The following is a 27,218-nucleotide window of genomic DNA, read 5'->3' as shown; positions in this document are numbered from 1 at the left end:
AAGTGCCTTTGGTTACTTAACTTCCTTCTTTTTCTTAGGGCTATCTGAATCTCTAATTTGGACCTTTCCTTGCTCCTTCCTTCCCAGTTTTCCCTGGGCTTCAGAGGGTGTCAAAGTATTTTTTCTTCAGTATTTACTCCATTCATTCATTCTGCAGTATAAACTGCTTTGTGAACATTTCTGTTGAAAAGCATTATTGTACATTTCTACTAATAATAATTAGCAGGACATCCAAAATCATCAACTGTTCCTGTCCTTACACTGCTCCACAAATGCAGAGTTTCAGGAGGAAAAGTAATTTCCTAAACTGGCCTTCTTAGTATAGCTGCATTAATTCATTGGAACTGAAGATACCTGGGGCTGTGATTGTAAAGAGGGAGGGGAGCAAGTCCCATTTGTTTTGATTGGACTTATGTCCAAATAAGGATGCATAGAAAAGCTGAAAAACAGGATTATCAACTGCCTACTCTCTTCACATTTCCCAGATGAAAGCGGCCAACACTTATGGGTCATTATAACACTCTGTCCTCAGGAGCACTGTTGCATCAAGGAGACCCACGCTTTTTTTGCACATACAGTACTAAAATGAATGACAGAGAAATGCCCTCGACATGGATAAGGCTCTTGATTTCTGGATCAAGGAATTAAGAAAAGGCCCTTGATTTCTTCCAAATGGCCAGTGATCAGAAATTTGGTGTATTCCATTTGGAAGGTATCAAGGCATTTCAAGGGCTGGGCTCTTGTCATTTTAGCATGCTCCATTACACATCACTAAAGGGTCTTATCTGCTTGTTGGAAGCTGTATTAGTTTACTCTGAAATAGCCTGCCCTGCCATCTGTGTGAGGAAATAGACCATACTTTCTTTTTTTAAAACTGACAACTGTTTTAAGACCATTAACCTCACAGTGGAGCAGGTTGTATTTTACTGCTGCAGCTCAAATAGCTTTATCAATGTATGTGCTCTTGGATTGGCAGTGATGAAGGTAAACTGAGAGGTTTACAGTTCGTAATTAGCTCTGCAAATGAGCAGTGGTCTTTTTTGAAGACGCAGCAAGCCTAGTTCCTTACATCAGGTACTGTTTCACTTAACTTGAAATACTCCATCAAAAGAGGTGAGTGGTGTTCTCAATACCAGGTCCTGGAGTAGGCCCAGTGTCAGGGTTTCAGCCTTCATTTTCTCAGAGTTCATGGGAAGGAATAAAATGTGAGGAGAGGCTATTGTCTCCTTGGCTTGATTTTTTGCTGCTCACTCCACCCCTTCCTGAAGTATTACACACCACCAAGCTCACTCCCTTCAGTTGCCATCTTCTACCCCTGATTTGCCAGACATTATGTCTTGGCTCACAGTTTCTAAGTTGCTCAGAAGACTTGGCAACCCTACCTCTTATACCTTATCGGTATTGGCTTGGCCACAGCAGAGTGTGCCAATTTACTCTTACTCTGAAGATAAACATGACAATTTTTCCATAAAAACTGTGGGGGACATGGTACACAAGTGTGACATCATTAAAGACTCCTAGCTAGCCAATCAGAATGAACCACAGGTGACAAATTCACACCTCAGTGACCAGGGTGGGCACCAGGTTAGATGCTGCTTTGAGACACCTCTGATGAGATTAGTGAAGTTTAACCACCAGACTAAAGTGATGCGATCAAGTGGAACCCAAGGGATATCTTACCATTCTTTGCCAATCTCAGAAGCTCCTGGAGTGTGGGAATAAAGCCATCTAGGGAGTCCCATCTAAGCAGCAGTTTGGAATGCAAAGAAGCAAGCAGATAATTCACAGTTCCATCAGGATCAGAGTTTGGACGTGCTGCTGTGAGTCTCCTTCAAAGCTTTTGTTAATATGGCACTGTTGTCTTTGGAAATGGCTTTAAATCAACCTATGAATTTGATGGAAGAACAATATACAAATGTAGCAATTGCTTCTGGCTTTGCTGAAGGCCATTTCAAACATTACCAGGTGTATCTCTTGCCAAGGAGCTGAAACTAATCTACACAGCCTGACAAAGGTACCGTTTAGCAAACATATTTGTTATGTTCACACTTGATGTTTTTACATGTACATGAAAAACATCTTAAGGACATGAGAAGGCCAGTTGCATGACATCGCACTGATCCAGTCCTCCCCCCCCCCACCACAGTGACCCACAGTTGCCTCTGGGATGCTCACAAACAGGCCATCCAAACAATAGCATCTCAAGGAATACCAACACATTCTAGTATTGGAAACAGCATCAATGCTCTGCCTGCTTCTTTGGATCAGACTTCCTCATACAGCTGAGATGCCCTTATGAAGTACACATATTTCAACTATCATCCATGCAAGGTTGTTACCTCATCTTTTACACACAGCCTGCCAGGGCAGTCACAGAATTGTTGAAGCTTCTACCAAGTGCTGACATGGAAACCTTGCGCTGTAGGATACAAGGTGGCAGCAGAAATGCCTAGGAGTATTTTGTTCAAATTCTCCCCAAGGTGACAAATTCCTCCCCATAGATGGGGTACAAAAGCATTCTAGGTTGACTTGCTCTCTTGTCAAAGACTCTATTTTTTTTAATGTTTATTACGGATACAGGACAGGGAAATGGGCTAGACTTAGGGATGGGGAAAAATACACTCAGTTGCACATACTTTGACACAACAGTAGTTCTCCTCCTCTACTGAAACTAAGCTGGAGGCCTCATGGAAGGGGGGAGCGGGGCGGCTGTTGAAGGGATTCAGAGTGTGGTGTTAGGGAGTTCTAGGTAAAAGGGGCAGCCATAAAGGGCAGAATCATTAAGGCTTCAAGATACTGAGGGTGGTAGAGTGGTCACCTGAATTTATCTGGATACAAGAGAGATGACAGGCAGCAGTTATGGCAGGCTTTGAAAGAAGGGATAAGGCATTTGTACTGTCTTTGGATAGTCAAGATCTCTTCAAGTTTCTTCAACTGACTGGAGACCAGCATGGCTTTGTTGTTGATGGTGTTGCCACAGTTCTAGCAGTTAGGCACACCTTTTAAACAGGTGCTTGCAATTAAAGACAGAACATATGCAGACTCTTTTTTTTACAGGCAGAGATGCACCTATTGTGAGGAACATTTGGTAGTTACCTTGAGGCAGATTTGTGGTGCTGTTAAAAAAAGTGGCACAGTGCAATAGATACTGATCCCACAGAAGTGCCCCTGTGTGAGCACCACCAAAAGTATGGAAGCTAACCAATAGTGTAGCTGGACAAATAAATGTCCAACCACATCCAGTGCAGGATGTTGTGCAGTAAATAATTTTGCAGACCCACAAGAGGACACTGTACTGGACTTGGGCTGATGAAACAGATTCAAATATTGGGTTAGCACAGACAAATCTTAGCTCAGTCTGTGAAATTGGAACAATTATTGCAAGGGTGGTTGACATAATTGCTATATAAGAGCATGTTGCACACTAAAACAAAACTATAGAATCTACTACTAAAAGTTGGCCTGCATCTTTTCGCGGCATGCTAATCTGAGCATTAGCTGAAACCAAATAAATCTTTGCGTTTGGGCATAACAGGTAAGCCTGGCTTCCACCCATTTGAATTACTCCCGTTTTCCCCACAGGTCAGGCACCAAGGGACTATGACCAGCTATCCAGAGGTACAGAGGGATGGATGTGAGCTGTGCCTTGTCAGACATCTCTCCTGCTTTCCACTGTGGTGCTCACAGCTCACCTTCTGATCCAGGAGGGCAGAGTTCAGGGCCTTGGCAGCCCTGCAGATGCGCATGCCACTCTGTAGGATTTCACCAAGGGCTGTGGAGCCATCTCAGTCACAACTGCAAGAAGCCTCCATCAGGGATTTCAGCATTTGCCACTAATGATCAGAACCCATACCTGTGCTTCATTAACAGCAGCCCTTCAGGTCACATTCAAAAAAGTCAGTGTGCTGTCTATCCTGATAGATGTGTCCATTTTAACCCACAGAGGTCTGCAGCTCATGTAGATCGGAGAGGAACTCCACCTGTTATAGCCAGCTGGGCTGCATTCTCAAGAGACCACATGCAAGAGGCAACTGATCTGGCTGAACATGAAGCTATACCTGCAAAGTGCACCATTTACTCCCTTGACACAAGAGACATGGATCCTACGGGACAACATGGTTACTGTGCCCCTTCTGCTCCAATGCATTATGCCATTTATTCATCACCAGTTTCCTTGAGCTGTTCATCAACTGGTCACAGATTCTCTAATAATGTGCCACCAGTTCTTCTTGCAGTGTACCCTGGTGAGAAAGGTTCCCCCCCTCGCATGGAAAAACTAGCCCAAATTGACCGGAGCCCCACACCTTGCATCTCTTCCAGCTGTTCAGCCTTCTCCAGGGATTATAATACTTGTCAAGTGTAGGGATGGGATGCTCTTGAGAGTCACAAATCAATGAGTCAGTTGTTGCAGCAGATCTTATGCTTGGTTCCATCATTTAATGCTTCCTGTGGTCAAATGAAGATGGCTTCCTCCATTGGGCAGGTTCTTCATGTACTTTAGCAGCATTCACTGCAAAGATGGATTCTTGAAACACTGCCTAGATAATTTCTATTGCAGACCATATTGATTTTTGCAATAAAAATTGAGGGGCATGGAACTTAAGTCTCTTATAGGCATTCAGTCTCTAATCCTAGCAAGTATTTTGCACTGCTGCCCCCTCCCCTGCAAACACCGGTTCCCAAACTCTCCCTGATAATTTGGGAACTGGTGCCTTAAGGCCACCATAGCCCATTATTACAGTGGGATTTGAATATGGGTAACTAAGCAGGACAATCACAGGCATTTTATTTAGAGAATATTTATTAGTTTCTGTAATCAAACCCATGTAAATAAGACCTTACATATTTAATACAGTGCGTTACCCCTGTACAAATGAAAAAAAAAAGTTTAAACATTTCTAGACCAATATGGCTGTTAATTTCTGTACAATGCAAACTCACAGTACAAGTGGATATCTTCTTCCCAAAGCTGACATCACAGCTAAGTTTCCAAAAATCCAAATTATAATATTTATATAAAAAGATAAACAATAGCATTTCACTAGGCATCAATAGCAGCAACAGACTTTTCCAGCTTCTGCCATTATCCGAACAAATTATACACATTCGACTTTTAACTTGCTCTTTGTTCCAAAAAAGTGTTAGGGAGGGGAAGAAGAGGAGGAAAAGGAAATTTTCAGAGAAAACAGCCAATTCTGTTACTGGTGTGGTGTCTGGTGCCCTCTTATTGACTTCCCAATCACTGCCTGAAAAAAAAGGGCTAGATTTAACATCATTAAAACAGCTCTACTAATAGCACAGTCACAACTACGTATCATAAGCAGGTACAGGATATTTTACATTCACAGAAGTTATCATACAGTACTCTCCTACAGCTAGAATACTAGAAGATACATTACATTAAAAAGGCATTATCTGACTTGATTCTATTTCTCAGCACACAGTGAGCAGGAAGGAGGTGCGATGCAGCTCTGACAGAAGAACGTGCTGCTCTCTTGTGGCACCAAGTCAAGTGCTTGCTGCTCTATACAGAAGAAGCTGAAAACCGTTCTGAGGCAAAGGTCTTCCTTCCCCAAGTATTACTGAGACAGCTCAAATGCGCCTGGCAATATGACTCCTAAACTCTACGCTTTCAGTTTAAGGGTAAAAGGGGGATCAAGGAGCATTGTTTTTCAGCTGAATTCAGCACCATATCAAACCGCAGCAGCAGCCACACTTGGCCTATAGGGAAGTGTGACACAGAACATCAACAAAATGAAGTGTGAGGAGTGCAGGTGTGTGTGTTTCGGAGGGGGCAATTAAGCAGCTCTGTGTGACTTGCCAATTGCATTAAATTCTCTTGGTTCATTATTAAGGGCCAGTGTCCACTCAGGACACTAAGCAATGTAAAACTAAACCCAGTTCCGCCCATTATGGCATTCTCCTCTCTGCCTCTCTTCCCAAAATGAAACAGCAGCAAACAAACGAACAAGAATAGGAGTGTTTACCATCAGCTAACATGCCTCAGCAGCATTATTTCTCATTTTGCATCTCTTGAAGGCTGGACCTGTCTAATAGGTCACACTCATTCATGCAGTGGCATGGAAGCTGCAAGCCCCAAGATCTCCAGACCTTTAGAGCCTATAGCCATATATGTTTGCCAAGGCTAATTAGCATCCACATCCCTTTATGCCACTCTGAGCTTTGAAGGGACACGTCTTGCCCTTTGGGCTACAGGTTTGTGCTACTGTCATTTCATTCCCCTTGTTGGCATAGGTGGACACAGCATTTATGATTTCGTTTCTTCTGTCTTGATGGCCTGAGGTTTGATTGGTCCAGTTCTAACAGGCTTGGGGGCTGTTGTAGGTGCAGGGTTCGGCTTCTCCTCCACTTTGTCCTGACACGCTCCAGAGGAGTCTGCCATTACCTCAGGGGCTTTATTCCCACTGTCACCCACTTTCTGTATTTTGCCTCCAGCTGGTTTGTTCTGCTGCTGCTCAGAGAAGAATCTCTGTGTGGACTGAAGAACTTCTGCTCTCTGCTTTGCCTTAACAAACAAGAAAGAGGTGTTAAAACAGAGCACAGGCCAGAAATAAAGCTACTTATTCTGTGTTTTCAGGTTTTAAGAGAGTCTCATTTAAAGATTCTCAAAAACAGAACCTTGTGTCACCAATTACAGTATGCATCTTGGAGATTTTCTAGTACTATAGCTATTGAAGGCAAGAAAAAATTGCTTGTTGCAACGCTAAGTATTCAGAATTCTTGTGGCTTTAGATCCTATTAGTAACAGTAGCACGGGGATTGGAAGGGACAATGTGGCTATTCAGACCAACAACATAAACCAAGACCATCCACTCCCCCTCCCTACCCAGCTCAGTGTACTCCACAACATGTCATGAGCATAAAGGCACCTGCAAAACAATCAACTGTCAAACTATGTGTGGCACACTCTCCATCCTGGATGCGGCTGGACTTGTTGGAAATTCTGGCCAAGGCTTAATATGGTCTTAAGGATGAAATTGGAAGTTATATCTGCATCCCTATTGTTAGAAATCTTAAGTTTAGAAACGCTCATATTGGCACTAATTTAAAGGCAGCTCCTGACTCTAAAGGAAGAAAATGAAAATTATAAGCAAATAATGGTATCAGAAAAATTTTATGATACCATGGGGTATCAAGGAAGGCCTCTTGCATATCCTTAAACTGGATTACATCAGATTAAGTAACTGCTACCAATGCCTATAAACTCATTAACCTGCCAAATATGGTCAACATGTGATGAGGGCAAATCGCAGAATGCTAGCTATCCAGGCTCCCGTGTCAATGTGCTAGCTAGGCATATCCTTGGACTCCTGCCTATTTGGGTGCTTAACTGCAAAGGGCAGTGCACAAAGAAGATTCCTTCATATGATGTGAAAGGTTTCTGAATTGTGCAGAGGAATTCTGGGAGACATAGTGAGCAGGTCAACTTCTGCTTCCTGTTTAGTGTTAGAATTAGTTTCAAGGCAGAGCTGGAGTGGGAAGAATGGGATGCCCCCTTTAGTGGTAGAATCCAAAACTAGTCCAGCCCAGCCTTGAGCAGTGGAGGGGCAACCCATGTTGTGACAAATGCCCCCTCTTCCCTCCTATAGAGAACAAGAAAACCTTGGTCCAGTAAGCTTTATAACAATGATAAGGAGTATGTGGGGGGGTGGGAGGTGGGGGCTGATCTGCAGATTTGGAGGCCTGCCTATATAACAATTTGTGCTGAATGTAGCTTGAAATGTAACAAACATCAACAGACTGAGATCGCTATGTCCGGAGAAAGCCCTCCTGACTGGCACTTAGCATTCCGTAACACTGCTTATTTCTCAACCCAATCTCTGCATAGGGACACTTTGGGCAGTCACATCTATTGCCCAGTGCTCCAGTAGGCTGTGCAGCAGGACGCGCAGGCAGACATGACTACCTGGAGCATCCCTGTGCAGAGAAAATAAGCAGTGCCATGACGGAAGAGTAAGTGCCATTCATGGGGGGAGGACTTTTTCCAAACCCCATATCCAACCCACGGGCTGGGGTTTGGACAGCCCTGCTCTAAACAACTCTATCTAAGAAAGGCTTACTTTAAAATGACCTTAGAAAATATGAAGACATGGGATTCTGTTCCTGTGAGACAGGAAGTGGGCAAATTTTGAAGACTGGAAAAACCTTGTATTCATGTACTCCCAGGGACACTCAACAGGACCTTTAGGGGTACTTGAAAAAGAATGGAATAATGGCAGAAAAAGGCAGGTCGTGCTCTAGAATGCCTTGCAAGGGCCAGCAAGGCTGTGAAAGCCCCACCAATAGCTAGTGTTTGGTCATCAATTCATGTATGAACCAGTGATTGAAAACCAGCACAGTAAAAAAGCTGGTGCAAAGGCAAAGTCTTCTGATCTTCAAACAGATGAAAAGAGAAAATAAGTAATACATGAAGTCTGGGTATTCATAGAGAGGAGATGAGGGCTTGTATTATTACAAACATTTTGCTAATATGAAGGGTACAATTTATGGAAACGGGCTGCCAAGGGATATGCAAGTGAAAAAGGTTGGGAACCACTGCAGGAGATCCATGAATCAAATCCACCTTTAAGGGGTCTGGTGTGTTAAGCCAGAAGCTGTACATACAAGATACAACCCATAACACATAACTGGGAGTGTGCAATTCAATTCACAACAGAGAGATGGAGCTGCATATATTTGCAACCCTTTTTACTCAGAAGTAGACCCACTGCTTTCCATGGGAGTTATTCTTAGGTAAGGGTGCACTGAATTGTAGACTGGGACTTTATTTCAAATGGAAAGGAGGATCCCATCCTGGTGTTGAAAGAAAAGAAAAAAACCTCTACCAAATGCCCACATTTGCAAAAAGGAACCAGGTTGCAGCAGCATTTGCAAAAGGGAATGGAGGAGAATAAAAGGTTCTTTAGCTGGAATTTCCCAGGAAAGTTACTATAGAAACAAATAATCTCTGCATTGCTTCTAATGAGTCTTCTTTTGCAAGAAATGAAACTTTTCAGAGTTGAAAGGCTCTGCCCTCTGACCCGGAGATAAGGCGAAGTGAGAATTGGAGCTTGATTACTTGGTAAAGATTTTAGGTACTATAGGCCAGTATCTATGGTATTTTAATCCTATATGAACTTTCCAGGAGGTATAAACATATTGCTTTTATTGAATAAGCATTTATCACATATGGCAAAAGCCTCCTTGAAGATGTCCACACCCTTGGCTACTGCGAACCTTCTTCGAGTTAAAACAGCGAAAACACAAACATGGCCTGGGACTCCCCAAATGCAACAGCTGAGTATGCTGCTTCTTGCCTTTATGCAGGCAAAGAATTGTACTGCAAGTAACAGGTGTATGCTTTGTCAAGGACCAAGCTCTGAAGTCATCTGCATATATATACTGTATACGTCCCCCCCCACCCCAATCACCATCAACTATGATTGGACAAGGAGCAGAACTGATTAGAAATTATGGCTATTGTGCTAATGTAAATATTTACCAATCATATAAAGACAGTTCTCTGTCATCTCAGAAAAGCAGTTTCTTCTGTAAGTGTGTAAAATGGAGGATATGTTCAGGAAGTCCCACATTTGCTAGTAAATTGATTGGGCTTTTTGATTTCTGATTTCATTTGATCCTGTGGCAACCTCACACAGACTCTGTATCACAGCTCACATCTAAGGGAAAGAGTGTCTTTTGATTCATCCAGAAGGGTCTCCAAGTGCTTTTCAAGAACAGCGTAATGCAGTGAAATGCAGCTCTGGGTGGGTGAATCTAAAATGTAGGAAGCCAAACACCTTCAAACTGCTGGTAACAGGTGGGACCTTGGGATCTGCAGGGGTTCCTTTCAGGAACCCACTCAAGATACCAAAATCCACTAATCCTGAGGGCCAAATTAAAAGGGTTTTGTTTTTAAAGCATGCCGAAATTGAGTTTCCTGTCTTTGCATGGCCAAACCAAGTTGTTTACAGCTATTTTTAGGCTTGAAAGACCCACTTTTGGGTCTTATGTGGAGGTTCTTTGCTCCTCCCAGGTTCTGGTTGGGAGGGGAAAGGAACCCCCATGTTACCCAGAAGTCAGTCTTTCAAGCCTAAAATAGCTGCAGAGGCTAGGAAATGGCATAGTTTGGCCACATGAAAGTAGGAAACACAATTTTGGCACAATTTTTTTAAAAAAAGAAACCCTTTAAATTTGGACCTTGGAATCTGATGGCATCTGCAGTGAGTTAAATCCATGGATGCCAGACCTATGGATACACCGTACTTCACTCAGCTCCTGCTTTCTTCTAAGACTTAACTACAATTACAGATGCGATCTATAATGCAATAATTGAGTCTAAGTTTCTACTTGGCCATTGCACAAAGGAATGTTTAAAGGACCCAGAGGCAACCTATGTCAAAAATAGTATCTTGCCCTGCAAGCTGTTAAGACTGAACTGTGGTTAACACAGCATGGCCATCCAAAAATACTAACCTTCATGTCTTGTTCAGCCTTCATCGCAGCCTGGGCCTGATTGCCTCTGATTCCAGAGAGTGATCCACAAGGACCCCTGGCCACATGTGGCAAACGAGGGTGGCTCATAAGGCCTGTGGTCATCTGAGGTGGCATCTGACTAGCCAGTGCCATTGGCGGCCTCTGAACAGGCGCTGGGAAGGTGTTAGTATGTGGGGCTCTGACCAATGGAGGGACCAGGTTAGGCTGAGAGAGAATCTAAGTTGGGGAAAAAAACAACAACAAAAGACAGACATTTAGCTGTTAGAAAACTGCCAACCTGATAACACGGTGGCTTCTCTGGGGCAGCATGCCTCTGCTATGCACCAGTGCCAAGCAATGGGTGTATTTTGTCTGTAAAGACTGATCATGTTTAGGGATCTCTAGGAGGAAAAATCCTAAAGGAGGAGGTTGTGCTTAAAAACTGTGTCAGCACACAGACCAAAAGGAGGTGAGGCAGGACCAAATAAGGACAAGCACACTCCAATATATTTCAGAACACTGAAACTGGCAAAAAGCTCGTTTATTCTTTCAAACAAAATTCAGTGCTCTCCAGTTGGAAGAGCAACATCCCAGATAGTAGAAGTCCAAAGAACACACCTCACCTCTTCCTTACAGCTTCTTTACTTCAACTGCACTGTGGATGTACCATCCCCTTTAAAAGGTACTCAATTTTAAAGATTTGCTTTTAGAATTTTGGGTGACTGCTTCACAGCTGCATTTCAAGAGAGTGGCTAAGGCACACAAGTCACTGGGAATTTCTGTGCAAGCCCCAAAGGTAGAGGCTGGGCAAGAGGACAGCTCCACTCTTGCGCCATTCCTCTTATTCACAGTGGAACCTGCACTGTAGATATTCCAGGTGGATTGTGCCCAGAAAGCCTGCAATAATCTTAAGGTGCGCACTGGGACCCTTCTCTCAGGCACTATATTTTCCCCCTCTCCCTTCAAATGTTTAATACTCAGTTGTAGTGAGAGCTGTGCAGAGAAACCTGTGGTTACCTGCATGTGCCAGAGCTGTCCAATTCCTTTACTTCAGGAAAACAGACGTTATTGAAAGACACTTTTACCTGGATATTAGGATGCTTACATCATTTAGATTCAAAATTATGGGAAGTGCAATTAATTGAATATTTGACTGATAAATCTGCTTTTAGGGGCTCTTCATTTGAAACACTAGGTCAAGCTGCACAATCAGTCACACACAGGAAATCCCAGCCCACTGGCAGAAAGCCACTTGCTGCCCACCTGGGGTGCAAACTGAGGAGGAAATGGCTGCGTCATTCTCACAGCTGCCGACTGAAACTGCTTCTGGTAGACAATGGTATTCATTTTATTGGACTGACTGTTGGGACTTGTAGAAGCAGCCCTTAAAGAGAAAACATTTCAAGTCAGTTAACATTCTGGAAATCTCTTTGGTGGTACCTTTTGTTACAATTTTCATATGCTACCTAAATTCAGAAAGAACACTTGATATTTCTTAATAAATGCTATTTGCAACCAATATGACTAGTTAGCCATTCATGGTATATCACTACAATGAGACAAATTCTCCACCACCACACACAAAGGCCCCACAAACAATATGAGGATTAGTCATGTGCATTTTGGTAATTTCTTCTCCATGTAAATGAATATGCACGCATATCTCCTACATGCAGGCAATTCTGCAACACAAATTTTGCTCATAGTACATCTTGTGTACAAGGGTATACAAATTCAGAGAAAAGAAAGCAGCATAATGTGACAACATAATTTCTGAACAGCAATTTAGGACCGGGCATTTAATCAACTGAAGAACATCTGGCTAAATGTGGCATTAATTTGAATTTCTACAAAGAAAGACATGCCAATCTCAACAGCTTGAAGTCTAACTTTCCTTCTGTAAACACAATGAAGTGTTCCCACCCACCCTTTTTCTCTGCAGTCCCATAAAAATTTACTTCTAAGGGTTCAGACCTCCCCAACACCACCAACAGGATGTCATGTGGTGCAGGGTTCTGGAGCGAGGGAAGAATATGTGAAGACTGCAGGTTCCTCTTCGTGCCAACACCCTAGGATCCAAGCCATACACTCCCAAGACCACACTGGGACCTCTTATTGCAGCTACTCTGTGCAATGGGCCTGGTGGCAATCCTGATTACTGGACACCTGTGACACAAATGCTTGTGTTGGGTTTTGATTTTTGAGATCCCTTTTCCTCTCTGGACAAGCCTGCATGGAAGCTTTTCTATAAAGTGGCTTTGCATTCACCCTCAGTATAGAGTGGAACCCACAGGTTTAACAGAGGCAGGGATGGGGGTGGAAATAGGTGAAATAATCATGACAACATGATAATGACCAGAACCAACAGAAAGGCTATGGCTAAATATAATCAAGTGTTTGTGCAACATTTGATAATATTCTACTATAGCCGTAACAGATTTTCAACTGACTGTAGTCCCAACTCCTCCAGAAATTCTCTTTTTCATGTAGGAAGACCTGCTTCTTACCGGGAACAGAGAAATGGCTTTTATAAGTATATGTTTCAACAAGCTGTGATAAATTATCCTGAATCACTAGGCAATTTTCAATTGTTCATCACTAGATGATAATGCTTCCTGTATAAAAATAATCTCCAGTTTTGATTAACAGTTAGAATCCCCCAAATGGTGAAGCTTCTTATGTGAGCCCAAGGGGAGGTTGAGGGCCCCTGACTCCTCCCAGTGCTACGTAGCAAGAAACTTTTACAAGTGAGAGGAATTTCAAAAGCAGCTGGCAATATGGCATGAGAGCAGCAGTTCAAACAAAAACAGTCTAGGTCCTGAACAAAAATTTGCACATATAGCCATCGTAATGTTGTCTTAGGAAGTAGTGAATTTCAAAACAGAGAAAACTTACTGCTTGCATTTTAAAAGGGAGCTGCTTCTATATTTTCACTTTGTCTTAGGGGACACTGAAATTCTGGTATAGGGCATGGCTGTAAATCAGCAAGCCCTCCTTCCTCTATCCTAAGACCAAGCACTAGACTATCCTAATATGAGGTTTTCTCTCGTGCTCTGTGACTCATCCAATCTTCAAATGTTCAATTGTGCAATACTAGGAGTTCAACCAGGACTCTGTAATGCACCTTGTAGAAAAATTTAAAGGGAAGTGAAAACAAGTTGATCTAAGCAACATCCTCCTCATAGAACATTTCACCCAAATAGTGCAAGGTTTTCAGTAGCAGCAGCAAACTATTGGTTGGTTCTCTTTATTCACAGGTTCGGAACCCCCAGATTTGACTCACTGCGGGTTCTGAACATACTGCACTCTCCCGAAGTGGTCCCTTTAAATTGTTTTTAAAAGCAGTTTCTTACCGTTATAGTGCTTCAGGCAGGCTGTCTCCAGTGATAAGAACATCTATTTTTGAGTCATGCCAAGGTTGGCATGACCCCCTTTCTTGGCCATACCAGAATGAGAATCACTTCTGTGTTGTTCTCTTCAGTGTGCCAGGGCCAAGAGAGGGGGGTTGCTTGCCTCAACACAAACTGAAAGTGGCCATTCTAATCTCTGGAGACTGTCTGTGGCTCTGTAAAGGTAAGAATCACAGTTCTGAAACTGTGATTTAAAAGGGACCCCCATTTTTTCAGATTAATTATGGAACAGAACCACCACAGATGCCAAGGGTGGACTGTACAGTCAAATTACCATTCTCAAATATTTGGGGTATAATTCTATGGAAAGACAACTGTTCACATGTGCAGCAATCCATGTTTCCTGCAAAATGTACTGTCCTCCATTTCAAAATACAGGTTGAGTTTCATTAAAAACAACCACTAAAGCAAATCCATTTAAAGAACAAAGTCCCTTTGCTCCAATTTAAAAACAATCTTGCTGACCTTTTGAAATGCACACAGAGGCAATCAGTCTCTCTCCAGGCACTTAGGCTTCACTAGGAGGCAGCAAACCCTCCCTTCACCAGGAGCCCATTATAATCACTGCCATTTAGCCTTCTTTCACGTGCTCGGGGGAGGGGAGGAGTGAAGCCTGGACTGAAGCCTGGATTGTCAGTCCTCTCTCGAATTAATGAGGCCATTGCTAAAAGACTGTTTTGCTTTAAGGGTACTTATGTTGAGATAGAAAAATCTGTGGATAATTAGGTTATACCTGTGATCACTCACATGACTGTCTCTCTACAACAGTAGAAAGCAGTTTTTTAAACTGTGATTTTAAAGGGATACATTTTTCCCCTTCTCCAGAGATCAGCACATTCCTTTCCATTTGCAGTGGTCATTCAGGTTGAGTCAAATCCGTGTATAACAAGGTTGGACCTGTACACCTACTGAAAAAACTCCACAGTCAGGGAATTAGAGGGCAGGTCCTCTCCTGGACTGAGACCTGGTTGAAGACCAGGAAACAGAGAGTGGGTGTCAATGGGCAATTTTCACAATGGAGAGAGGTAAAAACGGTGTGCCCCAAGGATCTGTTCTGGGACGGGAACTTTTCAACCTCTTCATAAATGACTTGGAGACATGGGTGAGCAGTGAGGTGGCTAAGTTTGCAGACAACTCCAAACTTTTCCGAGTGGTGAAGACCAGAAGCGATTGTGAGGACCTCCAGAAGGATCTCTCCAAACTGGCAGAATGGGCAGCAAAATGGCAGATGCGCTTCAATGTCAGTAAGTGTAAAGTCATGCACACTGGGGCAAAAAATCAAAACTTCACATATAGGCTAATGGGTTCTGAGCTGTCTGTGACAGATCAGGAGAGAGATCTTGGGGTGATGGTGGACAGATCGATGTAAGTGTCGACTCAGTGTGCAGTGGCAGTGAAAAAGACCAATTCTATGCTTGGGATAATTAGAAAAGGTATTGAGAACAAAACAGCTAATATTATAATGCGGTTGTACAAATCTATGGTAAGGCCACACCTGAGTATTGCGTCCAGTTCTGGTTGCCACATATCAAAAAAGACATAGTGGAAATGGAAAAGAGAGTGACTAAGATGATTACTGGGCTGCGGCACCTTCCTTATGAGGAAAGGCTATGGCGTTTGGGCCTCTTCAGCCTAGAAAAGAGGCACCTGAGGGGGGACATGATTGAGACATACAAATTATGCATGGGAAGGATAGAGTGGATAGAGAGATGCTCTTTACACTCTCACATAACACCAGGACCAGGGGACATCCGCTAGGTTTCTAGGTTTCCAGGCATAAGAGAAAGGGTCTCCTTTTCTTTTCAACTTTTCATACCTCCTCTGCTTTCCTTTACTAGGAAAGTAAAGGAAACCTTTCCCTTTACTAGGAAAGTAAAGGAAACCTTTCCCTAGCTATGGAAAGGTTTCCTTTTTCTATCTGTCCATCTCTGTTTGCCTCTGGCTATTATTCCTCCCTGCTCTCATTGATTCTTCCCTTCAAGCAATTGTCTGTGGCTGGAGACTTCACTTGGCAGCCTAAACTGGGGAGGGGCATACCCCAAGGCGATAGGAGGAAGAATTTGTTGCATGGCCCTGTCTCTAGAAGGGACAATCTGTACAATGTAAGTTCAATGTTAGTTCTCCCAATTAAAGGATCTCAGTAGGACTGGAAAATACTCCTTTCTGCCCAAAACCTTTGAGATCCACCCTAGGACAGAGTAAACTGAGACAGACTCTCTGAGAAGAGAGCAACTAAGGGCACATTCCTAACCCACTTTCCAGCACCGGCATAAGGGCAATGCAGCTCCGAGGCAAGGGAACAAACATTCCCTTACTTTGAGGAGGGCTCCATGAGTACCACCGAACTGCAGGATGAAGTACACGTCCCACTGGCACAGCTACGCCAGTGCTGGAAAATTGGTTAGGATTTGGCCCTAAGATGATTATTGGGCTGGGGCACCTTCCATTTGGGCCTTTTCAGCCTAGAAAAGAGGTGCCTGAGGGGAGACATGATTGAGACATGCAAAATTATGCATGGGAAGGATAGAGTGGATAGAGAGATGCTCTTTACACTCTCACATAACACCAGAACCAGGGGACATCCACTAAAATTGAGTGTCGGGAGAGTTAGGACAGACAAAAGACAATATTTCTTTACTCAGTGTGTGGTTGGTCTGTGGAACTCCTTGCCACAGGAGGTGGTGATGGCATCTGACCTAGATGCCTTTAAAAAGGGATTGGACCTGTGGGGTCCTGGCTTGAGGGGGACCCTCATATTTGTACGAGGCAGCGGCGGGGCACTGGAGGTTCTCTCCCCCAGAAAAAAGGCCCAGCCACCATGGCCTCAGCAGAGTGTGGGGGGAAGGGGGTTGCGTCACCCGGGCCCTACTCCCCCAGCTGCTAGGGCTTTCTGGCTCCTAGCCAGTCTTTGGTTCATGGGCAGGCTGGGTTATGCTCCCTCCAGCTGCATGCTCCAGACTGACTTCATCCTTGGCCCAGCTGGGCTTTATGCCAATGACCAGCCCCTCCAGGCCCCGCCCCTTCCTCCATGGGAGGGTTAAAAGGCTGACTGGCCTCTCCCAGCCCCTGCCTTCACTGCTTGTGGTAGCCAAATGGCTGGAGCCTGGTGTTCCTCCCCCTCCTCCCTCTCCAGACCAGTACGCCACCTGCTGCTGGCCTTGGAGCCTGTCTCCTCCTTGCCTTGAGCTCCCCTCTCGCCCTGCAAGACTGTTCCATCTGACAAATGTTGATGCAGATGAGCCCTCACTATCACCAATTCCCATATATTTCAAGTTAAGATTTAGGTTCATAAAGTTCATTGAATGTATGGTGAAAAGAGTCTCCTGGAACCTAACCCCATTTTCCCCACAGACTATTTGCTAATTTGGTATCCACTAGGTTTTCCAGGAAAACCTAGTATAATGCTGACTTGTTTTAGAAAGATTTGTTTACCGGAAGGGACTAGAAGTTGGAGTGGTGCTTCTTCCAGTAACTGGGGGTGTGCCTGGTTTAACATCAATGCCGCTTCCAAAGGCCTTCAGGTCCATTTCTGACATCTGAAGAAAAACATTACCCACATTAACTCCAAAGAATAATACATTAAACATAGAGAAGCTCAACAGGGATCCCACTGCACTCATTTAATCACAGAAGCCATCTCTATAAGGCCTTTTGTACAATGACAATAAAGGCTAACTGACAAACATCACACCTTTTCTGAAATGTTTGAATAAAGCAGCTGTTCATTTTCTTACTGCCTAATCCTAATCAGGCCTAGTAGTGCCAGAATGCTCATTCCAGTGGCATAAGGCCCTTTACGGATGTTGCAAAAGGTGATAAGCCATTCAGCATGGCCTGACCACCACTGCAAGCAGTAAGTGGCCAGGTTTGCACACCAGTGGATCAGGGATGCCTGATGGAACTGGTAGGTCAGTGCATGCAATTGGAGGCAGGCGGGAATGGAAGAACGTGTGCTCAAGATATTGGCCAAGCCTCCTGGTGTCCACACAGCAAACATACAGAACTCCCTTTGAGTATAAGTAGTACGAAGGTCCCTTTTCTGAGATCCATGTTCATTCTTTGGACAGATGTAACCATAAATATTATTTGGATGTCATAAGCCCCTTGCATTTACATTCTGAAACAGCGTATCACTGGTCTAAACACACTGGACACAATCAATCCAAGTTGAGCTCCTTTGATTTCCACTTTAAGGAATTTCAGGAGGTGCTCATGTCTGGCTGGATTATGCCCAAAGTCAACACACACACACACACACACACACACACACACTGTTCTGGAGTTTCAATATCTGCCTGCAGCCTTTTGAAGGTCAAGCATACACAAGCCTCCCAAGATAAAATCTCTCTCTTCCAAAAGTCTTATAGAGCAGCGCTTCCCAAATTGTGGGTTGCGACCTGGGGTCTCTCGCCTACCCTTGCTTCTGGATGGCTCCAAATCAGAGCCATTCTGGAACCATTAGGAGGCCCAGAGGCCTCTTCCAGGCCAGCAACCCACCCTATCAGCCTTCAGAATAGCCCACAGAAGTCTCCAGAAATTACTTCCAGAAACCAAAAGTGACTTTCTGAGACTTCTGCAGCCCGCAGAGGCTGATAGAGTTGGTTACCAACCTGGAAGAGGCCTCTGGGGTTTCACAAGACAGAACACTGCATTGCAACCTGACGGGGAAGATGAGTGCCAAAATGTTTGGGAAACGTTGATATAAAGCAGGGCCCCCATCTGGCCCCCAGGAGGTCCCCCCATCAGTGGCGTTCCTAGGGGTTCCCAAGTCCCAATATTCCACCCCATACCCCGTTTCGCCCCCTTCTCCACCCCAACCCCGCGCACCTGACCTGGAAGTAATTGCGGTGACGTCATCATCACCGCAATTACTTCCGTGCAGCTACCTCCTCCATGCCTCCTTTGAAAACAAGGGGGAAGGGAGGAGGCAGCCGAGGCCTCCACAGAGCCTTCCGCGCTGCAGGGGTCTCCATGGTAGCAGTCTGGGGCTGCGTCCAGCAACATCCTCCAGGACATCCTCAGAGGTGAAAGAGGCGTGCCCTGGGCCAGGAAGCGGCACGCACATCCTCCAAAGTCGGAGGAGGCGCGCGCCGCTGCCTCTCAGTCAGCGTCTCTGCGCCAACTGGGCCGCCCCCCTCCTTTATAGGAGGAGACAAGATGGGCACCCTAGAGTGTCAATGCCTCTCTAGGGCGCCTGTCTCCTATCCTCCTATAAAGGAGGAGGGGAGGGGACGGCTCAGTCCATGCCTCTCCGCAGCTCTCCTGGGCGTTACTCCTGGGGGGGCAGGGGCAAGGGTCCAGAGGTGCTCCTGGAGGGTCGCAATTGCGAGGAGTCACAGAACGGAACTAACGCTGATAAACAGGCTCCACCTGTATATTCATTTATGTAAATTTATTTAAATTTGAAATGTAAATTAATTTTTTTTTACCCCTACAACTATATTGTAGATACCCTTGACTAGAATGAGAATTAGCCCACACTTCTTTCTATAGCCATACAGCAACATTTACAAGCACACTTACCTTGCCAGCTATAATGCTGTGCTGAGTTCCAGCTGGAATTAGTCCTCTGAAAGGCTGACCTACTTGTGCTGGCCGACTCAGACTCTGAGCCTGAGGCTGTGGTGGTGGATGCTGTAGTGGAGGTTGGAGAGATTGTGGAAGAGCAATTAAAGGTTGGCCTGCTGATCCAAAATTGGGCAAAGAAAGCTGTGATCCTGGTATAGGTACTGTCACCTGGACAAAAAGACAAGGTAATTATTAGAATCCTTAAGTGCTTCAACTGCTTAAGTGCAGCAAATCAAATTTAGAACATATACATTTTGCTCCCTACACATTGCTAATATTGTGTCTTTTCTTTTAAGCATCTGAAACAATATCCAAGTTCCTTTGAAATCCCCAAGCTTCTCAGTATTTTGTAATTATTCAGAATGCAAGCTGAGGTTGGGCAGGGTTTTCAGAAAGCTGAATGATTTATTGCTTCTTTCCCCTGTCCATATCTCCATGCTCTGTATTCATCTCTGCCATCACTCTTATGAAAATTCAAATTCCAGAAGCAGAGTTCTTGTCTTTCTTTGGGACAGACATGTTTGAGAAATTCTAAAGGCAAGAAATGGTCTAGACAGGAAAATGTTACAAAATTTCTCTTTAGGAAAATACATCTTGGAAAAACCTCAATGTTTTGTATATCTTCACCCCCAGAAATATTTCACCAAGGTCTAATGTAATATACTATATGGGTGACCATATTCATAACAAGGATGCTTACATAATTCTTGTTTCACTGAAAGCAAATTGTGTTACAATAAACCAGAGCTCATTTCAATGGATCCTATCCAGGAGGAGTTCCTGGTGGATTATGCTCAATGTGTACAGATGTGCACCACTATACTAAAGTGGAACTGTGTGCCATCAACAGGAAGCAAGGCATTTATGTTATTGGGACTTCCTGTGGAAGCCACAGTCCCCAGTTCTGGCTTTGAGGAAAACTGTTAAAACTCAAAATTACTTTGCACCATGTTCTTACGTAAATGGAAGTTCTCACTGCTAGCTAACGGTTCCATCTAGATCAGGGATATCAAACTCATTTCATACAGAGGGCCAAAGTTTGCATTCATAGTGCTTGCTGAGGGCCAGAAGTGCCATCATGAAGTAGAAGGTGACATTATTAAGCAGATGATGGTCAGAGATAAGCTCTTTATTCTCAAAGAAGAGAAAATGTGCAAACCTTGATCGTATTTTCAAAATATGAGAGAGCCAAATTATCAAGCTGGGAGAGCCCAGTTATAACAGGGAGGAGATAAATTGCTTCTGGGGGCTACATTCAACCCGTCCTTATGTTTGACACCTCTGATCTAGATAGTAATAAAAGTAATGGGAGTAGACAACTGCCACATTAACACTGGGATGATCACTGGGCAAGAGAATGCTTGATTAAAGAAGCATTCAGGACACTTCTGATAACATACTGAGGTCCATTTCAAAGAATGCCAGCAGTCAGACAACTCTGGATATATTTTAAATATTCTTTGCTTACAACAGTTCTAAACTGCTGTCACCCAGAGCAACTTCATCAAAAGCTAACATGAGCTTTCAAAAGGATATTCTCTTGTCAAGAGAGCATGGTACTACACACAATGCACACACAAACATTAAATACAATTGAAGGCAATTTACCGTGCCATAGTTTACCTGCTGCAGAGCACTGGGAGACTGTGCAGTGTTATAGAAGCTTGTCTGGCCTGGTTGCTGAACCTGTCCAGAATACAAATTTGAGGCCTGGGTAAGAGAAGCTCTGGCCTGAGAAGAGAGAGGTTGACATTTTCTAGGTGACTGACTAGACAAAATTTTTAATCTGAAGAACAGAACAGATTTATGGGCATTTTACTTTGGATTTAATCATTCTCCTTACTAAGTATATTTTATCTGAAGCAGCAGCAGCAGCAAGTATGATGAAAGATATTCCAGATTTTAAACTCATATGCTGCTGTATTTCAAACCCCAGAAATATGTCAAATATGAGCTCTGTAAAATATGAGAGCAAACAATTTTATAAATATGTGAAGGATTTAATGTGTGAATTAAAACTGCACCAGGCTATGCAGCCAAACATTAACATTCTTCTATGAAGGATCTGAAAGTTATGCGAATCCTGCCCCATCAACAGTGTCTCAAACAACATAAATGTAAAAGAATACTTATCAATGATAAAACAGATACAAATAAAGGCCCACACAAACACAGAATGCTGTCTGAGTTACTGGGCAGTGGGTACCCTGATATAATATGGACAGAAAGCCACAACTCTTCCATCAATTTTTGAGGTAGAATAACCCCAGCAGTGGATACATGTCTCAAATCAAGTTCTTTTCTATCCATAGTAGGGATCTGATGACTCACGATGTGGATGACTTTCCATTTTATATACACTTAGAAGTAGCCTCAGGAACAACACAGCTCCAGCACATTTCATTTTATTGCATTAAAACACCACGTAATTCTAACTCCTCAGTAAAGTCTCTGGGGAGTTCTGGCTCTCTGACCTGGAGTAGATGTGTATCAATAAGTTGGGAGCCTCCTAGCCCAGAAGCCTGACTCAGCTGATGCTCATATAGGATAGGAATGGGCTGAGTGTTAGATGTCTGCTGAAATGCAAGGCTTGACTGCGCCTTGGCAAGCTCTTGATGCTGCACTGCTGGGAAGTTGTGTAAGGCTGTGCCAGAAAGAACCACAGGTGATGGCTGAGACAGACCACTTTGCATAAATGCCTGTTGGGATCTAAAAACACAAATTTGGTATGAATTAGTCATTGATGTAAGTATGGTTAAATTAGTAAAAAAGTATCTTTGAGATAAAGATTTGACAGTGCTTGCACTGGGCACCCATTATATTAGACACACATACACACACACCCCCTGGGTGAAAGTCATGCAAATCTCCAAACTGACTATTATTTAATTTTTTAAGAAATTGATCTTTCTAAAACCTTGACTATTTTATAACACATGGATTAAAGGTCTACAACATAGCAATTCTTGACCAATCATTTAACACATATACTTGCTAAAAGTCGAGGCCAACCAACTATTCCAACTTTCCTGCAAAAAGATGCAACACAGAATTTGTAACACCCCCCACTCATTTACATTATTTCAAGTGCTTCTTCTCAAAGTTGAAGGGGAACCTGATACTGTAGACAAAAACAAGCAGTAAGGTTCTTAACAGTAAGAGGGGTAATACTGCAAAACCATATCTACTACAGAGAACCCCATCTTACCCCAATCCCCAGGTGTCCCAAACCTTTTACAAAGTTTGAAGACTGAAACCTAACACAAAAATCCAGCCCAAACCACTGTATTTTGCATGCATCTTCAGCTGATTTGAATATCAAACAAATTAAACAAAATTTCAAAACTTGCATTTCTTATTATAATATAGTAGAAATTTTAGGGCACCTGTCTTGCACAACGTAAGTGGAATAAGTAATTGTGTAGACAAATTTAGAAACGCTAGAGCAGTGTTTCTCAAACTGTGGGTCAGGACCCACTAGGTACCGTATTTTTCGCTCCATAAGACGCACTTTCCCCCCCCCCAAAAGTGGCGGGAAAAGTGTGTGCGTCTTATGGAGCGAATACTGCGGTGCGTGGCCCAGCGAGGAGACCAGAGACGGTAGGAAGCCGGGTGGGTGGAGGAGCTGCTGGCCAGGTAGGCGCCTGGGCGCACTTCGGCAGGGACAGAGCCGCGTCCTGGGCACGTCTACTCAGAAGTAAGCCCCATTCTCGTCAGTGGGGCTTACTCCCGGGTAAGCGCAGCTGGGATCGTGGCCTCCGGGAGCGGAGTGCGCCTCCCTCAGCTGCCACTGGGGAGGAAGGGAAGCGGCTCCAGGCGGTGCTCAGGGTCCTCTCCAGCGCCTCCAGCTGCAGCCCTGCCCACACTGTCCCAGGAGCACCTTTCTTCCGAGGAGACCCGCCAAAGTGCAGACTGCGCTCTCAGTCGGGCACCGGCCAGTCCCCCAGGGGTGGCAGCTCGCATGTCTCGGCGGGGACAGAGCCGCGTCCTGGGCACGTCTACTCGGAAGTAAGCCCCGTTCTCGTCAGCGGGGCTTACTCCCGGGTAAGCGTGGCTGGGATCATGGCCTCTCCAGCGCCTCCAGCTGCATGCCTGCCCACACTGTCCCGAGAGCACCTTTCGTCTGAGGAGACCAGCGGAGGTGCGGACTGGGCTCTCAGTTGGGCACTGGCCGGTCCCCCAACCAGGCTCCTGTTTGTGGCTTGCGAGGCGTCGAGCTGCGGGAGCATGAGGAGGCGATGCTGCCTCCGTGGCTGCCCCGTTCCGCTCGCTCGGGCGCCTCTCCGGCCCGGCTTGTTGCAGAGCACGAGGAAAGCGCTTCCTTCCCTGGGAGCTGCGTGGAGCTGGCGGGCAAGCCGCGAACTTCCTGCCCTGCTCCGGCCGCGGCTGGTGGGGTGGAAAGCCGCTTCCAGAACCAGCCGACCCAGCAGAAGGTCCGCCTCCGCTGGCATCAGAACAGGCAGGCCGCTCATTGCCTGCGCGCTTTCTGGTTCAAATTTCCCTCGCTTGCGCCCTCCCACGCGCTCTCCGCACACCCAGTTTGCGACCCATGTGTGTGGGGGGGGAGGGGTGGACGGCAGCAGCCTCTGGGGGGTTGGCCGCCCCCTCCCCGACTGTCCTGGGATCCCTCGTTCTCCCATGCAGAGCCCTTCTGGCATTCGGGGGCCATGGCCTAAAAGCTCGAGCCTGTGCACAGCTATTCAGAAGTAAGTTCCCTTGTGTGAAACGGGACCTACTCCCTGGTGTAGGATTGCAGCCTGACAGCCCAATCCTCAGCAGGTCTACTAAAAAGGAAGTCCCATTATGTTCAGTGGGGCTTGCTCCCAGGAAAGTGTGCATGCGAACAGCTCACGAATCTTTGAGATGAACTTGAAAGAGGTTGGAATCCTATCCACGCTGACCTGGGAGTAAGTCCCATTGACTATAATGGGACCTATGCCTGAGTTGATAGGCATAATATTGGGCTGAATCCGTTAGGTGTTGTGTAGCTGGACCCTAGCAGTGGTGACAGTGACATTCCTAAACTGTGGGGGGGGGGGGGAGGGGATAAACAGTGTGACACTGTTGGGGGGGATAAACTAGGTGGAGGGGATAAACAGTGTGACACTGCATTTCTTGGTGTGGCATAAACTCTGTGGATCACACAGACTTTAATAATAATAATAACAACTGTAGAGCCGGAGATCTGGAGCCTTCTCTGTTGTTCAATGGTCCCGATCCACAGGCCAACCAACGGTGTCATTCTAAGCACAGGAGCTGGTTGGCAAGGCTGCAATCCTTTGCACGCTTTCCTGAGAGTAAGCCCCATTGAAGTTGGGCTTCTGACAAGCAGAGGATTGTGCTCAAAGGCTTCAGGGATCTCTGGGGAACTGACTTGCGAGTAGACACTGCTTGGGATCCGACTGAGAGCCGAAGCAGAAGGAAATTGTGAAAAAAGCCTACTCGGGAGAAAGGGGAAGAGTCCACTGGAATGTCTACTCAGAAGTAAGCCCCATTATGTTTAATGGGCTTTACTCCTAGGAAAGTTGTGTATAGGACTGCAGCAAAAAAGTTAAAGCAAATGGTTAGTGCTCAACGGTAAACACTGAAGAAATGATACTGACAGTTCCTTCATTTCTTGCAGAAAAATACTACAGTACCTCATTCTATCAGTGCAAGGATGATAAAGCAGAAAAGGCTAGCATATAAAATTCCTTTTAAACTAGAGGTAGTAAAATATGCTAAGGAGCATGGAAATAGAGCAGCGGAGAGACATTTTGGGCCTCCTCCAACTGAAAAAATGATTAGAGAATGGAGGAAACAGGAGGATCAGCTGCAAAAAGCAGATAAAAGTACCAGTAAGCACACTTTCCGTGGGCATGCTGCAAAGTGGCCACAGTTGGAGGTGGACATGAAAGAATGGATCATACATCACCGGAATAATGGCTTCTCTGTCTCGACAAAAATGATCATATTTGAAGCGAAACGCATTTCTATAGAGAAAGGCATTCAGGATTTTACAGGATCACCATCATGGTGCTACAGATTTATGAGGCGATGTGGTCTTGCTATGCGGACCAAAACTAGAATTGCGCAAAAAATGGCAAAAGAATATGAATCTAAGATTCTGTCCTTTCATAAATTTGTTATTGATGCTAGGAAGAAAAATGGCTTTGAAATTGGCCAGATTGGGAATATGGATGAAGTCCCGCTAACCTTTGATGTGCCATCTAATACGACTGTAGATCTGAAGGGTGCCAAAACCATCACTGTGAAAACTTCAGGGCATGAGAAGACCCATTACACTGCTGTGCCGATGGCACCAAATTGCCACCCATGTTGATTTTCAAAAGGAAAACATTTCCAAAAGAAGTGATTCCGCAAGGAGTGGTTGTACATGTACATGAGAAAGGATGGATGGATGAAAATGGAATGAGAATATGGGTTGAAAAGGTGTGGTCCAAACGTCCTGGAGGACTTCTGAAAAAACGTGCCTTATTAGTGCTTGACCAGTTTAGAGCACATATTAGCGAACCAACAAAAAAATGCTTCAAAGAAGTGAAGACTCATTTAGCTGTAATTCCCGGAGGTCTTACCAGCCAGTTGCAACCTCTTGATATTTCCATCAACAAGCCATTTAAGGTCTTAATGAGAGAAGAGTGGAACAAATGGATGGCTGCTGGTAATCATGATCTGACATCTACTGGACGAATGAAGAGGCCCACCATCACTCAAGTTTGTGAATGGGTGAAAACATCATGGGAATCAGTAAAGGAGGAGATCGTTGTACAGTCATTCAAAAAATGTGGCATTAGCAATGCCTTAAATGGAAGTGAAGACTGTATCTTATATGAAGACAGCGAAGAAAGTGATGTCAGTGATTGTGAGCAAATGAGCTTCATAAATTCTGACTCTAGCGATGATGAGTTCTTGGGGTTTCCAGAAAACTAGAGTACTTAGACCTAGACTACTCTCTCCATTTGTTAATGACAGTGATAATGGTTCTTAATGCCACCATTGACTGCTGTTCACTTTACATGGTTCAAATGTTATTCTGTTATAATTTATTAAATATTTATTACACTATTTGGTTCAGAATATTTTTTTTCCTGTTTTCCTCCTCTAAAAACTAGGTGCGTCTTATGGTCAGGTGCGTCTTATGGTGCGAAAAATACGGTAGGTCGTGAGCCAATTTTAGTTGGTCCCCATTCATTTCAATATTTTATTTTTAATCATTAGACTTGATGCTACCATGGTACGTGCCTGCATTTGGGGAAATGTTACAGACCTGTACTTTTAACAAGCTATAATGTATGTTTTTTTAACAATGATAATAAATGGGACTTACTCCTAGGTAAATGTGGGTAGGATTACAGCCTAGGATTGTAAAAAATTTTCCTGCTTGATGACATCACTTCCGGTGGGTCCTGACAGATTCTCATTCTAAAAAGTGGGTCCCGGTGCTAAATGTGTGAGAACCACTACACTAGAGAAAAAGTTTTATGTAAAGGATTGGTTTCAGATTTTGCTTTTTCGCCCCCATTAAATACTTACCTATAGGGCTGCAATGAAGAGTTAAACAATTCTTGAGCTTGGGACACGGCAGGTGCTGCTCCTAAACTCAATTGGGCTTGATGCTGCCCTTGCAGAGGTGCATATATGGGGATTGGAATCTGCTGAACTGAAGTAGGCTGTAAGGAAGAAAGACCGATTACAAGATTTATTTATGAAGCTGCCTAACAAGTAACTCAACCACTAGTCCATCTGGTCATAAGAACAGCCCCG

General features: G+C 44.4%; 1 protein-coding gene across 9 annotated transcripts in view; it reads right to left on the bottom strand.

Moving 5' to 3' along the window:
• Window positions 1-4,783: 4,783 nt before the first annotated feature.
• The window catches only part of PRRC2C (proline rich coiled-coil 2C), a 101,689-nt gene continuing 79,254 nt past the window's right edge, over window positions 4,784-27,218 (bottom strand). For 3 of the 9 annotated variants that reach the window (XM_066622889.1, XM_066622894.1, XM_066622891.1), the window contains 8 exons: window positions 26,988-27,124; window positions 21,929-22,163; window positions 21,063-21,185; window positions 19,410-19,622; window positions 17,319-17,422; window positions 11,740-11,860; window positions 10,477-10,713; window positions 4,784-6,526 (listed from right to left, as the gene is read on the bottom strand). In XM_066622889.1, coding sequence (XP_066478986.1) covers window positions 6,269-6,526; window positions 10,477-10,713; window positions 11,740-11,860; window positions 17,319-17,422; window positions 19,410-19,622; window positions 21,063-21,185; window positions 21,929-22,163; window positions 26,988-27,124 — 1,428 coding nt within the window. In that variant the 3' untranslated portion in view covers window positions 4,784-6,268. The remainder of the gene's footprint in view (window positions 6,527-10,476; window positions 10,714-11,739; window positions 11,861-17,318; window positions 17,423-19,409; window positions 19,623-21,062; window positions 21,186-21,928; window positions 22,164-26,987; window positions 27,125-27,218) is intronic. The other 6 variants (XM_066622890.1, XM_066622892.1, XM_066622893.1 and 3 more) reach the window with 6 other exon arrangements.

This window comes from Tiliqua scincoides, chromosome 4 (genome assembly GCF_035046505.1).
Source record: "Tiliqua scincoides isolate rTilSci1 chromosome 4, rTilSci1.hap2, whole genome shotgun sequence".
In the NCBI taxonomy this organism is placed as follows: domain Eukaryota; kingdom Metazoa; phylum Chordata; class Lepidosauria; order Squamata; family Scincidae; genus Tiliqua; species Tiliqua scincoides.
This window is presented reverse-complemented; position numbering and strand designations above follow the sequence as displayed.